The following is a 12826-nucleotide window of genomic DNA, read 5'->3' on the forward strand; positions in this document are numbered from 1 at the left end:
AGGAAGAGCTGCAAGATCACAAATACTTCTGCCTCACCCAGGGAGTGAAGTACTGCTTGCTGCATTAAGGGACTAATGAGCTTTTCCCCATAGCAACTTCCCAAGTAAGCAGGATTTATCACCCCAACAACAACAACATAAAAAACAAGGGCAACATTTCACCGTCACACAAAATGTCACAAGATTACTGCTTGCCTGAAGAAAAGAGAATGAGGAAAAGAGCAGAGGAAGGAGAGTAAAAAGGCACCATCTCTTGGCAGGCATGTTAAATGGGATGCTACTTTGCTTTTCATCTTCTAGGCCCTCCTGACATAAATGTTTCAAGCATTGGCTGCTTGTGATTGATGCCCTCACCTGGTTGTGGACTGTGTTCAGCTGGTTGTTAAAAGTCATGGTCAGGTTGGTCGATGTACTTGGGGCTACGTGGGTGATGAATGGCGTCTTGCTCTGGTTCACCGTGTCGTACATATTCACCCGCCGCTTGCAAATCTCCATGTTCTGGAAGCAGGACTTGACACTGTGTGGGCAAAGGGGGGCAAGGAAGGCAGAGAAAATCAACCAAGCGACTCACACAGGTAACAGTTCATCACAGTGGCCCTGCAACAGGTCTCCATGGCAGGCTTAGCACCTTCTAGGCTCTTAAAGCCCTTTGCTATTTTATGCAGGTCTCTCTTAACCGGTGAGACTCAAATGAACCCTGCACTGAAGAAGGCCAAGACGAGAGCAGCTGCCATGGGACTCCTGGCCGCTCCCACGGGCCCCTACACTGCAATACAAGTCACAGTTGCTCTCTAGGGGACAGGGCAAGAAATACAAAGTGGCTATATTAAAAGACTGAAAGAGACTGAGAGCAAGAAAGAAAGATACTGGGTTTTTTCTGACGACTGAGCCCCAGAGGAAAAGACAACTCATGCTTTTTGCCTCTGTGTAAGCATAAAGATAGTTTTACATATATTTTGCAAGGAAGAATTTTACTGTTCTTGATCACTGAGACACCCCTAAAAAATCATCCTTGCTCCTTTTAAGAAGTAGTTCGCCGAGAGCTGAGTCCAGACAAGCAGCTAAAACATTGCCCCTGTCTGGCTAAACGCTTGTGCAGATGCTTATCTTGAAGCATGACATCTCCTCTTGCAGTCAATGGGACAATTCATATCAAAAAGTTATTCCAAAGCAAATTCCTCAATGCCCTGAGGGAATCTGGTTTTGAGGTTATCTCACACTGAGAACTGGATCTCTTGGGGAAATTATTACAGCTTCTTCCTCTACACTGACTTTCCCTTAAATGTTACTGATATAGCAATGGAAATTTTGAGAAGTATCCTATTTTGTGCCCCAGTAAATGAGTGAAAATACTCTCTACATTGTTAGAGCACAGTAGGCACCCAGTACATGAAACTGTCTGTATTTCATTTTTATAATTAGAATACCGAAGCACACAGAGGTTAAGAGACAACACCACAGTGAACCTGGGCAACAGTGTATTTTTAGTACAATCTCATTTTCTGACATGTAAAAACCAATACAGGTTTTCCACACTTCCACCACAGTAACTGATTTTACAAATGCGAACTCAGAGTCTGAAACACAACCTCAGAAAGTATAAGGGCATTTATTTTATTTCCATTATCCCAACACGGAGAAAGAGAAATTCCAAGAAGTGAAAATCAGCTGTGTGCTGATCGTTTTGTAATGATCTAAGCTGCTGGAGGTAGGCAGTATATCCTCACACAATTTTTAAGAAACAAAATATCCCTTCAAATGCAACAACCTTATATAATCCCTAAGGTTTATAGATCTTTTTATCCCTGTCTTGCCTCTTACTCAAATGGTCACCTCTCTTTTCCTACAAGTAATATCTTGGTACCTGGATCTGGGCCATGAACACCTGCAGACAAGCCAGGCTCTGGACACTGTGCACAGCTGCCCATTATGTGCATTCACTAATAGAACTATACCTGTTGGTCACAGAACATCCAGCAAAATCAAACACTTGTCACAGAAATACAGAAGGCTATTGGATCACTTCTTTTCAGACAAGTATGAATATAATTCCCCGTGCACAAAGAAGAAAGCACTGCGAAGAGTGTATGTTCTGTACACGTAGTGTGTGTTACCAAATGGTTTTATCTAACAAGGTGTAAGCTCTACAAATGCAATACCATGTTCTCTGGCTTTACTTTAAAAAAAGGTGGGGAAAAAACCCAGCAGGGACAAAGCAAAACAAACAGAAAGTCTGAGGAGTACTCAGCAATTTAAGAGCCAGGAAGATAAATATGTGAAATGGGAAGCTAAGCTCGCTTTGCTGTCTGCTTGTATGAAAGCAGAACAGCCCCTCTTGTGCCGCTCAAACTTGCAGCCTCTCTGAAACGTGCCACAGCAGACATTCCTTCCAGAAGCTACAGCTTCCCTATACTCTCACATTTTCTGCTGCCCAATTTATTTCCAAGAGAGATTACAGCTCCCTGCATCTTTCAAGGCTTTGAAGTTTCTATTCTCCAAACCACAGGTAATCACAGACAAAACTTTCATCCACTTGCCATGCTGGTTACAGCTTATGGCTCTCTTTGCCAGTCACCTCTTCCAGCGTGGAGGGGCTCGCAGGGTCACGCACCCGGCTGGCACATATTTAGTATTCAGAGACGTGATGCTGAATTCTTTATTTGGGTAAAATTCTCATTGCTATTGGCTCCAATGATATTTTCAATCTCTCTGGGCCTTTGCCTGAGCAGCCACAAGTGAGCACTTCAAAAATGAAGATGTGGTTATGGTCTGTTGCGTTAGTGGGAAGATCTCTGACGGCAATGCATTAGGTCACACATCTCTCGTATCTTACACAATCAGTTGCACAGTCAGAAGGGCTGTTGCAAATTAAAAGACTTTTGCCTATGATGCTCACTTAGTATTTTTACTGTCATTTTCTATTCATGAATGTTTTTTATATGAAACTTTACTTTCTTCCTGTTTAGCACAATCATCCCCCATCTTGTTTTCATTTATCACTTACTATCTATTTATAGGTAACAATGCTCAAAGACGGCTCTGCAGGCTAAGTCTGGGTCTACACAGATCGTGCACCCACCACCTTCTGGTAAGCAGCTGCTCTTATCTTGTGATAAATGTAACAAAAAGGCAGCTACAGCTCCTTCAAAGAGGGAAAGCTACCTTAAACAAACTCAAAATGCTGCAGCCACACATACAGGCAGGGGAACTGACACAGTTACCTGTTGCTCTGCAGCACAAAAACATACTCTGCAGCTCTTCAAGCATCCCTCTTTAATTTTGTACCTGAGATTCTGACAGCCTTTAAAATGCTCATGCAAATGGCACCCAATGAAGTACAGGACTGTGCCAATAATTGTTCTCCTGTCAAGGGGAAGGGACAGCCTGTGAAAGCACCTTGAACTGACAAGTGCTGTAGAGCTGGATGCTCAAAGCTAAGTGTCATGAAGGAAAACTCCCACTATGTGTCTACCTTCTCCACTAACGCCTAAGAAGCCTGTCCCTATGTGAACTGCACATGGGCAGTGGGCTGGATGCAGGTATCCTACATCTCAGGCTGCTGTGCTCTGTAGTGCAGCCTTAGGAGAAGGGGCAGTCAGGCTTGAAGGAGTGACTTCTCCTCCTCTCCATCAGGCAGTGAAGCCCATCCCCATTCCACATGTGTCAGCTGAGGTCAGAGCGTGGTATTTAAGGTGACACAGGTGGACAACAATCAAGCTGAAAATTGAACTCTTTGTCCTGTTGCTTATGCTTGTAAAACAGCCTGCTGCAGAACAGCTCTTCCCTTAAAAAGCAAACAGCCCCAAGCTGACTCCTGGCATGACGGGAAGGTTCTGGGAGGAAGGGTTGACTCCCCACTGCAGATAAGGTTGATTACTCCAGTAACAATCAGGACTATATTACTTTGAAATAGACTGATACTTTCAGCACTAATTGCATAATTTCTTCTGCATTTTAATGCAAAAAAATGTAATTACTGAATATTTACATAATTAATGTAGCACACACTGCAGCGTTTTAAATGCCAAGCACCTACAACACAATTCTTGCAACCTTGAGTTGGCAATTGTCTTTTTTTTTAAACCAGGAAAAGATTAAAACTTAGGGATTAAACATCTTAACAAAGCCCCTCAGATACACTTGGTCTCCACCACAACCAGCTCTCCTCTTCACCCCTCAATTCAAAACCCAAGGGGAACAAAAGCCACGTACTGTGTGCTGTGAGGGAAGTCGAGCAAGTGCGTCATGGTGACAAAAGGGTGGCTCAGAGTTTCAATGGGTGTTATCCTCTTATCCGCGTCTATCGTCAACATCTTCTTCAACAGATCTATGAACTCCCGCCGGTCTGCCTTTTCCACCAACATATCGCTTCCTTCCAAATCCGTTGTCATGTTTACCTAAAGGAGAAGGGACGGGAGTGAGCGCCAAAGGGAAAGAGCAGATGGTCAGGCCTCCAGCAAACTGTGTTTACTCTTCGTTGGAGCACATGCCCTGCGAGCCTCCCTGTCTAAAGGAGTAGCTGCTGAAGAGCCACGGCAGACTCCGTGGTGGCCACTCGTCTGGCTTGTGCACGTCACATCTCCAGACAGACTGTTAAGCGTTCAGCTCGCCTGGGTCAGTGGCTAATGAAACACTTAGTCACCCTCCACTGAGGATGAACAGCTTCCATGCTGTAGCAGGCAAGCTCTGATAATCAGAGTATTTATCATATGCTGTGCCATCAGATACTTATCTATGTGTCCTATGAGCAAAAAATATATAAAATACATAAAAATTGTCAGTAGGTTTATAAGAAACATCCCATTCATGTATCAGGTGCCAGGGAAAAAAAAGACTTGTTACATTATTTCACGCTTTATCTAGTCTCCTCTGATTCCACTCCTCAGTTCCTGCCTGTTTACATGTTTACTTGCTACAATGTCTAAACCTTGCTAGCACAAACTCCAGTTTGGTGCTAGAGTTGGGCCAGTTTTGCACACTGGTTTGTTTGTCAGCACAAACTCCCATCACAGGAGTGGTTATGCTGGGATCAGCTCTCACAACCACATGGGACTGGCACAGTGAATTAGTACTTCTCATTGTTGCCCCAGCCAGCCACGTTTTACAGTGAGCACACTCTTCTGTGGTCATGGTGAATATTTCCACTGTCACCCTTTAACAAATGGACATATTAAAACACAGAGAACTATGTGACTCGCCAGTGGTCGTACAGGAGAGCACTGGAGAGACAAGAGAAAATGCAGGATTTAAACACTCAGAGACATGCCTTAGCCACTTTCCAAGGCTGCTTTACTACAGCATACACGCCCCTGTGTGCAGTCACCTCCACAAAGCAGCACATAACAGCTAATTTGGTGGCATAACCCTGGTATTTTTCAGGAGCTGGCCCAAGAATTGGATACACAGAGAACTTATGTAATTCCGTTCTGTTAGTGTTGCTGGAAAGCATATAAACAGTCTTGCTGGTTACTCACCAATGCTCTTACCTGTGCCATATCATCCAAACAGTTGAAAATATACTTTCTTGCTTCCTTCGACTTAATCCCCGTCTCTGCCTCATGATCATCTGGCGTCTGCTCAAAACAGGACACAGGCATTGACCAACACTGCCCTGCAACCAGCTGCAGATTATGTGCCACTTCCCATTTGTGCCTCATCGTGTCCTCATCAGAGACCATTGTGCCTCTCTTGCCTGACCAGACACCATTTACACGATCTCTGCCACAGTTACGTGACATCTTTTACACAAGGTGATTTATCTCTTCTCTTTCACTTCTGAGGGCCCTCCCAGCTGTGGTGGATCTCTTACATCCACCCCAATGTGAGTTTCAGCATCCCATCCCAGCCAGAAGCTCACTGGCCTCTCTCCTTGGGGACAGCATGCAGCCAAACACGCCGGCACAGGACACTCAGGGCTCACTAGAGGTTTTGACTGTAGAATTAAAATGCTTGCCTTTTTTTTCCCCCCAAATGAGTTAGATATTAGAGCAATGTCTTCCCACTACACAACAATTCATTGACTACTGAGAGGGAGATTTCCAGGTCAGTTCTGGACCTAAATTTCCTACATCGCCATGCCAAGCAGGTGTATCATGGGCTCCAGATTTTGGGGATGGCGGTTTTACCTTGGGCAGTACTCCCCCTATGTCTGTGCCGCACTGCAAAAAGCAGAAACTTAGGCTGTGAAACTTAGGCTCTCCTCACTTCCAGCCAACAACCGCAAGGTAAAAGGAACACGGAAACATCTTCCTACCTTCAGCCTCCACAAGGGATATGGTGAGTCTGTATCCCTGTTGAAAAACCTCGTAGTCTTTGTCCCTGCACTTAACAAATACTCTGCTGGTAAGCCCTGCGTCTGTGAAATGTAGCGAATCTGTAAGAGAAGGATAAGAGGTCACTGTTTGTCCTGTGAAGATCTCTGGAGGTCTTCCTTGAAGGAGTGCAGGAGGCATTTGAAACAAAAAACAGAAGATGTAGCACATAAATATACTTCACCCAAAAAAACTCAAGTGCAAGGAATGAGAGGAAGAGAATTTCTGTATGGAATTCCCTTTGTTTATCACATACATCACTGGAAACTCACCCTTACAGTGCACTCCCACAAGGCCTAAGGATGAAAAGAGGAAAGTTCCAAAGTTTTTAGAGGTCAAAGAGAAGGACCCATAGAGCTATTTCAATGGGATGTCTCAACACTTAGCACCTTTTTATGTCACCCTCTCCTCTCCAGGAAGTAATTTCAACAATTTGATATTTGCTCTCTAACTTTTGCTGGTTTTCTTCCACCTGAGCACACAGCCTGTCCTAGGAGCAGTCTGAAGTTCCAACCAGAGGATTATGAAGTGACTGCCTTTGAACCGAGGTGAAATATACACTCAAACCAACTGACGCCCTCATGGTATGGAAAGTACTTGTCTCTACTGACTACATGACGTTATTTGGGTTGCATCCACAAGCATGACCTCATTGGCACCCACACAGCTAAAAGATACTCTATTTGTGTTTCCAGGATCTCAAACTTTTAATTATTTATAAAGGAGAAAGGGTCTGTGATTACACCACTGAAGACCGATGTCATGCATGCCTGGGGTGCCACACAAAACCTTAACCTTGGCACCTCCTGACTCCTGAAAGGCTTTGCTCTGCAAAATTGCTGCAAACTCTGCAAAACTACTAAAACCAGTCACCTACTCTAGAAAATTCTAGGGAAGAATGGAAAGTGTTTTTGAGAGAAGAAACAGAGGATAAAAACATTAAATAAATAAAGGCATGAAAAGCAGCCGTGGTTTCAATTACTTCCAAGCACTCAGGCCCCAGTTCACTGTGCATGGCTTCCTCAGCTCTGCAGCTCCTCAGGTCCTTAGAGCTCACACCTCTGAGAGGCACCAGGATCCTGCCTGCAGCCCAGGGCCAGTGCTGCAGCCAGGGGCTAGGATCAGCCCCTATTCCTTTCCCAGCTCCCCAGGAGCTCTCGTCATACTTTACCAGAGGAAGCTTTGTGCTGGGCAGTTAAACTGGCCAGTAAGGTATGGTGATTTCTTTTTCAGCTGTGTGTTTTATGGCTTTTGGGGTGCAACAGGGAAGAGAAAGAAATCTACTCTTCATGCTTGGTATGTGATTTTCAAACGCTTGTAAGTTTCTCAGCTACATCTGATTTCCTTTAGAGTCACTAATAGCTCTGCTCTTTGCTGCGAGTTATTTCCCCTGCCAAATTTTACCTTTAGAGCTCTGATTAAAAAAATACAAGTTTCAAAAGAAAAGTCAAGAAAACATTTCAGTATGTGAAAAACTTATTTATTATCCTGCCTTTTTTTTCTATTTTAAAAATTTATTTCCTGAAAGAAAAAAGACTCTTTTCAGGCTGCAATTGCAGACAGCTAAGATCAGTCTGAAGAATACTATGGGAATGTAAAGTATCCTACAGCCCTGGCTCTAGCTGCTGCTGCATTATCGGTTTTAGGACTAAAAGGGCGTAAAAGCCTATAGGGAAAAAAGGGACGACAGCTTATATTAACTGGAAACCTACATCAATGCCAACATTCTCCTTCTTGTCATTGCTTTTAATATGCACTCTCATAAAAGGGGTTATGAAATGCAGCCGAGTTCATGCAGTTTCTTCTAACAAATAAGCCTTTATACAGCACTTGCTGTTACAGCAGAGAACGGGTGCCTGCTCTGCTCACTGAGGAGAGACATGTACAGAGCTCTCCAGTCAATGGCAGCGTTGACTCTTGATTGAGATTTCACTCAGGCAGTCAGGTCTTAAAAGCAAGTGTATCAAGCTGCACACTGGTTACCTGGAATAAATACCCCAGATGCATAATGACAAGGTTGACTTGGGAGAGCAAGAAACACACATCCGTCATTAGCAAAAGCGAAAAAGTTGGTATCTGTTCACTCTGACAAGAGAAGGGAAAAAGATGTGTGCACTTACCAGCACCCAGGGCAATATCCACACCCACCTGATCGTACTCCGAAGCTCCTGGGTACAAGGGCCAGCCCAAGAACAGCTCTGCAATGACACATCCCAATGACCACATATCGATTGCTTCACAAAAGGGTAAACCGAGGATGATTTCGGGGGCTCTGTGAAGGAAGAGGTCAGAAAACATCAGCAAGGGGAGCAGAGCCACTCGGCTAGCGTAGGGCAGCTGGTGCCCGTCGTGACACTCGTGGAGCTGCTGCCAACGAGTGTCACTGCTCTGACAGAGCTGAGGGACACCCTGGTCACTGGCACAGTGCCTGCTAACCAAACATTAGTTGGTGAATATTTATCCTCGCAGAAGAGTCCTGTGGCCGTATATAGCCAAGAGACAGCCCTACGTTTTGCAGTGTTCTGTAAAGCAGAGAACTACCACTGCTTTCATCCAGCAAGTGGGACTATGAAGGCACCCAATCAAGGCCCCCACTGGAGGCTCTCAGGCTCAGCTCGCTGTCCTGTGGAGAACTGTGCAGATCCCCTGCGGTGAAGCATCCTCTGTTCACACAGCTCCGTGGGTTCACAAACAGCCAGACATTAAATAATCATTACAGGACTGGTATAAAAGGATTACTGACTTTTTAAACAAATGGCTGTAACAATAAAATAGAGAAATAATGTAATTAGATCTATTAGACCTAAGCCTTTTCCTCAGGAGGAAGTAGCCAAGAAGCCTTCCTTTCCCAGTCTGTCCCAGGCACCTGATTAGATTTCCTTTTCCCTTTCAGCCCAAACAGCCAAGATGCACCAGCACTCTGGCTATGCATTTATTGCCAGCTCCAGGAGATGCCACCAAAGCACCTCTGCTCCCTCCCCTTCCCGGGGGAACCTGTCCCACTGCCTTGGGGTGGTTGGAATCCTTCTCCACTAATGCTGGAAAGGTCTTTAGGATGAGGTGAGACGAGACGAATCCTGACCTATGTGCCCCAAACACATAGGTATTTCAAAAACTTCTGTGTGAAAGAATCAAAAGTATTTTTCAAATACTGAAAATCTTATACACACAAACACCTTCCTTACTCTTCCCACCTCTGCCTAGATGTCCATATGCAGTTATGTGACACAGTTCTTATTTACACAAGGACCTCCTACAGCTTCTTTCCTGTTCTTGTTGCAACACTTCTAAAGCCCCAGCTTCTGGTTTCAGGTGATGTAAAGCAGAAAGAATAACTTACTCTCCCACACTCCTCTAAAGAAAAAAAAAAAAAGCAGAAGACAGATAAAAGAAAAAAACATTGCTTTAAAACTTTCATCATTTCAAAAATAGCCTTGGGATTTCTCAGGCCCTCATGCATATTTTGGGAATGCCTGGGGTTGACTATTGAGCAAATCAAGTGCCACCATGCAAAGCTCGAAATAGGACCCATGGTTCCCGGTTTCCCATCTGTCATCAGGATAAGATCTGACACTAGTGAGATCATACTAAGGATTACCAATTGCAGTGGAAAGTATTATGTTTTAATCATGCCATTACACAGTCATGTCAAGACAAGTCTTTAGCCAAGAAACCAAGCAAAATAATAATTTTTTTCCAAAGAAGCAAAGGCCCTGTAGCAAGAATCCATGCCCCATCTTCAGTCCACAAACTTCCCCAGTTTTGGGTGGACTTGTAATGACAAAAGTCCCAAACTATCTCTTCTCAAACCAGCAATGCAGAATGTAAAAATTACAATAAATTCTGGGATTTTTAAGTTAGAATTTTTTGTGTCATTTCCACAAAAAAACAAGTCAGAAACTTAAAAAGTGGCTACCTTAGCCCTTCTAGCTTCATCTGTGCTTGCCATTGCCATACCCTACTGTTCTCTAGTCCACTGTGACAAACTTTTTATTCTAACAGCAGTCTCTCCTCATGAACAAGGGGTTAATTTTCCTCTTTTCCTCCCTATTCCGTCATCCCATCATCCCTGTCATCCCTACACACTACTCGACACCTAGACAAAATGCAGAGAGAAAAAGACAGCTATGGTGACCTGAATCTCATTACTATGTAAATCCTGCATTCAAAGCCATCTGCCTCTCCCTGTCTGCCTTCCACATTGTGAACGAAATGTCCCTGGTCACTAATGAGAGCTCAGCCACGCATCGCCTGAACTTCAAATCCCTCCCACTAACTCAAGTGGAGGGGTGGACTATAGGGATATTCCCAACATGATTTTGTGAGGAAAACTCCCTGTTCATAAAAATCACTTGCACTGCTGTCATATGCAGCACACACCTCCTTCGCTCTCTCCCCACACTTATGCTGCCAACACCTTCAGACCCCTGAAAGAAGGGATGACCTAGAATTTGAGGTTCCAAAATCTCTAATTTTTTTTTTTTCTCCTCAGTCTTTGGCTGTCCAGTGGGTTTTCCTTAAAGCTCCACTTTCAGAAGTGCAGCAATTAGGAGAGAATTTCTTTTTTACATGCGGAAGAAGCTTTCCATCTCTGCTATTGGGAAGAAAAGCACAAACCAATGTCCCTATTATTTAAACACATAAAATGCAACTAAACAGAACACCATTCATTCTATGAACTCTAACACTGGTGAGAATGCCTGTGAGAAGGGGCTAGATCGAGGTGATATGGTGCCCTATGTACACCAAAGCCAGCACTCGCTGGGGTTTTCTCCCAGCCTTCACATCATAATTGCGATTTTGCCATGGCGAGGGAGTGGCCCTAAGACAAAAAGATCTTGTTAACTTAATTAAGCAGTCATTAAGACACCTCAAGAACAACAGGTAGTGGACACCACACAGGCTTCCAGATTTTCAGCCAGCAGATACCTCCTGTTTGCTGTGTGAAAGAGGGAGCTGGAGTCATCAGGAGCAGTGCTCTGCCTGCTTGAGATGGCCAATGCCAAGCATTTTGGGGCAGGATGCTATGAGCTCTGCAACAAAATAGCCTGTCCACTGATAAAGTATCTTTGAACCTCTTCTGTGGTGGATATTGTTCATTATGCTCAGTTATGGATGCATACATCCTTCTGCACATAATATCTAACATGTGCAACTCCTCTCTTAACATAAGCATGTCATTTTTTTAAGACAAGGTGAGATCTTAATTTCCATCACATGTTGCGGCACAGAGTTCCACAGGCAACCTTCTGCTTTCAATAACATCTTAACTCAGCTGTTTAAAGCTTGATTTTCCTTCATCAGGTTAGAATTTGTCACCTCTTACTTCATGTTCACATAGATTGGTCTAAAGGTGAAGATGGAAGTGACTGAATCACCTGCCCTTTAACATAAGTTATTTTTGTATCTCTGCCCTGTTCTCCCATGTCTGCAGCAGCTGCTGGCTTCTCAGTGTACCATCCCATGGATGTTTCAATCCACTTCCACTGCCTGACCCTACAACTCCTCTTCCTCACATGACGGCTTGGAGACAGGCTGAACAGACCTAGAAAGAGTTAAACACAAGGATATTCCCCAGACTTATTTTCCACTATTTGCAGAATGCTTTTGCGTTGCAGTCTTCCCTAAGCTTAATATTTTGTTTGCTTTTGGAGTGACACGAGGCATTTCGGCAGATGTTTTATCTGGGAGATCCTCTGAGACACACAGTCCTTTCTCCAGAGAAGCTGCAGTTAATTTAGGACATAGAATTATGCAGAAATAGTTCATTTTTTGTCTTCTGATGTTTACTGCCTTTCAGTACTGCACTGATCTGGCATAATGTTTTCTGTAATCTAGATCAAATCCTTTAAATGCTCCTCACTCTTTTCTGCAGCCTAACCTAAGCAAGTTTGTGATATCTGCATGCTTGAACACTTTGCTACTGGTCCAGCAGTTTTTACAGCTAATTAATACATTAAATAACTCTGGTCCTAAAATGTGCATGCAGTCCACAACTGACCCTTGTCTCCCTAAAAGCACTCAGATTTAACTCAGCAATTAAAATGGTGTAATTCTTTTTCCCAAAGGGAAAGAAAACAGTTTCCATGTCTTAACCAGTTCTTGTGTGGGATTTCTCCATTCTGCAGCTGCTAACACTATGTAACAAGGGAAGATGCCCTATTAAAGTGTGCGCATCCGAGTACTGCAATCATAAATCGGAAGGACGATTCACACGGCAGCAGATCCTCCCAAACAGCACCGAGATCTTCAGCAGATCTCTCCATGGCTGAACAGGGAATTATTTTCTGTACTAACAATACAGGTTTTTTAACACAGGCCCACCAAACTTTTTGGTTGTGGTGAGGATCTTGTCTGACAGCACACAATGGAGCCAGCTGCCAGATACCTCAAGACGTGCAAGAACATCCCCGTTTCCCGCTCTCCGCCCATTTCTTGGCTGTGCATCTGCAACACTCTTGGCACAGTAATTCCTGCCTCCAGTTCAAGACACACAGAAGGAAAACAGAAAACTT

The 12826-nt window shown here is 44.0% G+C and overlaps 1 protein-coding gene across 3 annotated transcripts in view; it reads right to left on the reverse strand.

Annotated features, from left to right (window-relative positions):
- Positions 1-12826, reverse strand: part of HIPK2 (homeodomain interacting protein kinase 2) — a 138710-nt gene that overhangs the window by 36070 nt on the left and 89814 nt on the right. For all 3 annotated transcript variants that reach the window (XM_082280218.1, XM_082280216.1, XM_082280217.1), the window contains exons 3-7: positions 8460-8583; positions 6254-6373; positions 5487-5573; positions 4213-4397; positions 355-517 (exon numbers count right to left, since the gene is read on the reverse strand). In XM_082280218.1, coding sequence (XP_082136344.1) covers positions 355-517; positions 4213-4397; positions 5487-5573; positions 6254-6373; positions 8460-8583 — 679 coding nt within the window. The remainder of the gene's footprint in view (positions 1-354; positions 518-4212; positions 4398-5486; positions 5574-6253; positions 6374-8459; positions 8584-12826) is intronic.

This window comes from Coloeus monedula (genome assembly GCF_965178545.1).
Source record: "Coloeus monedula genome assembly, chromosome: 4".
Classification (NCBI taxonomy): domain Eukaryota; kingdom Metazoa; phylum Chordata; class Aves; order Passeriformes; family Corvidae; genus Coloeus; species Coloeus monedula.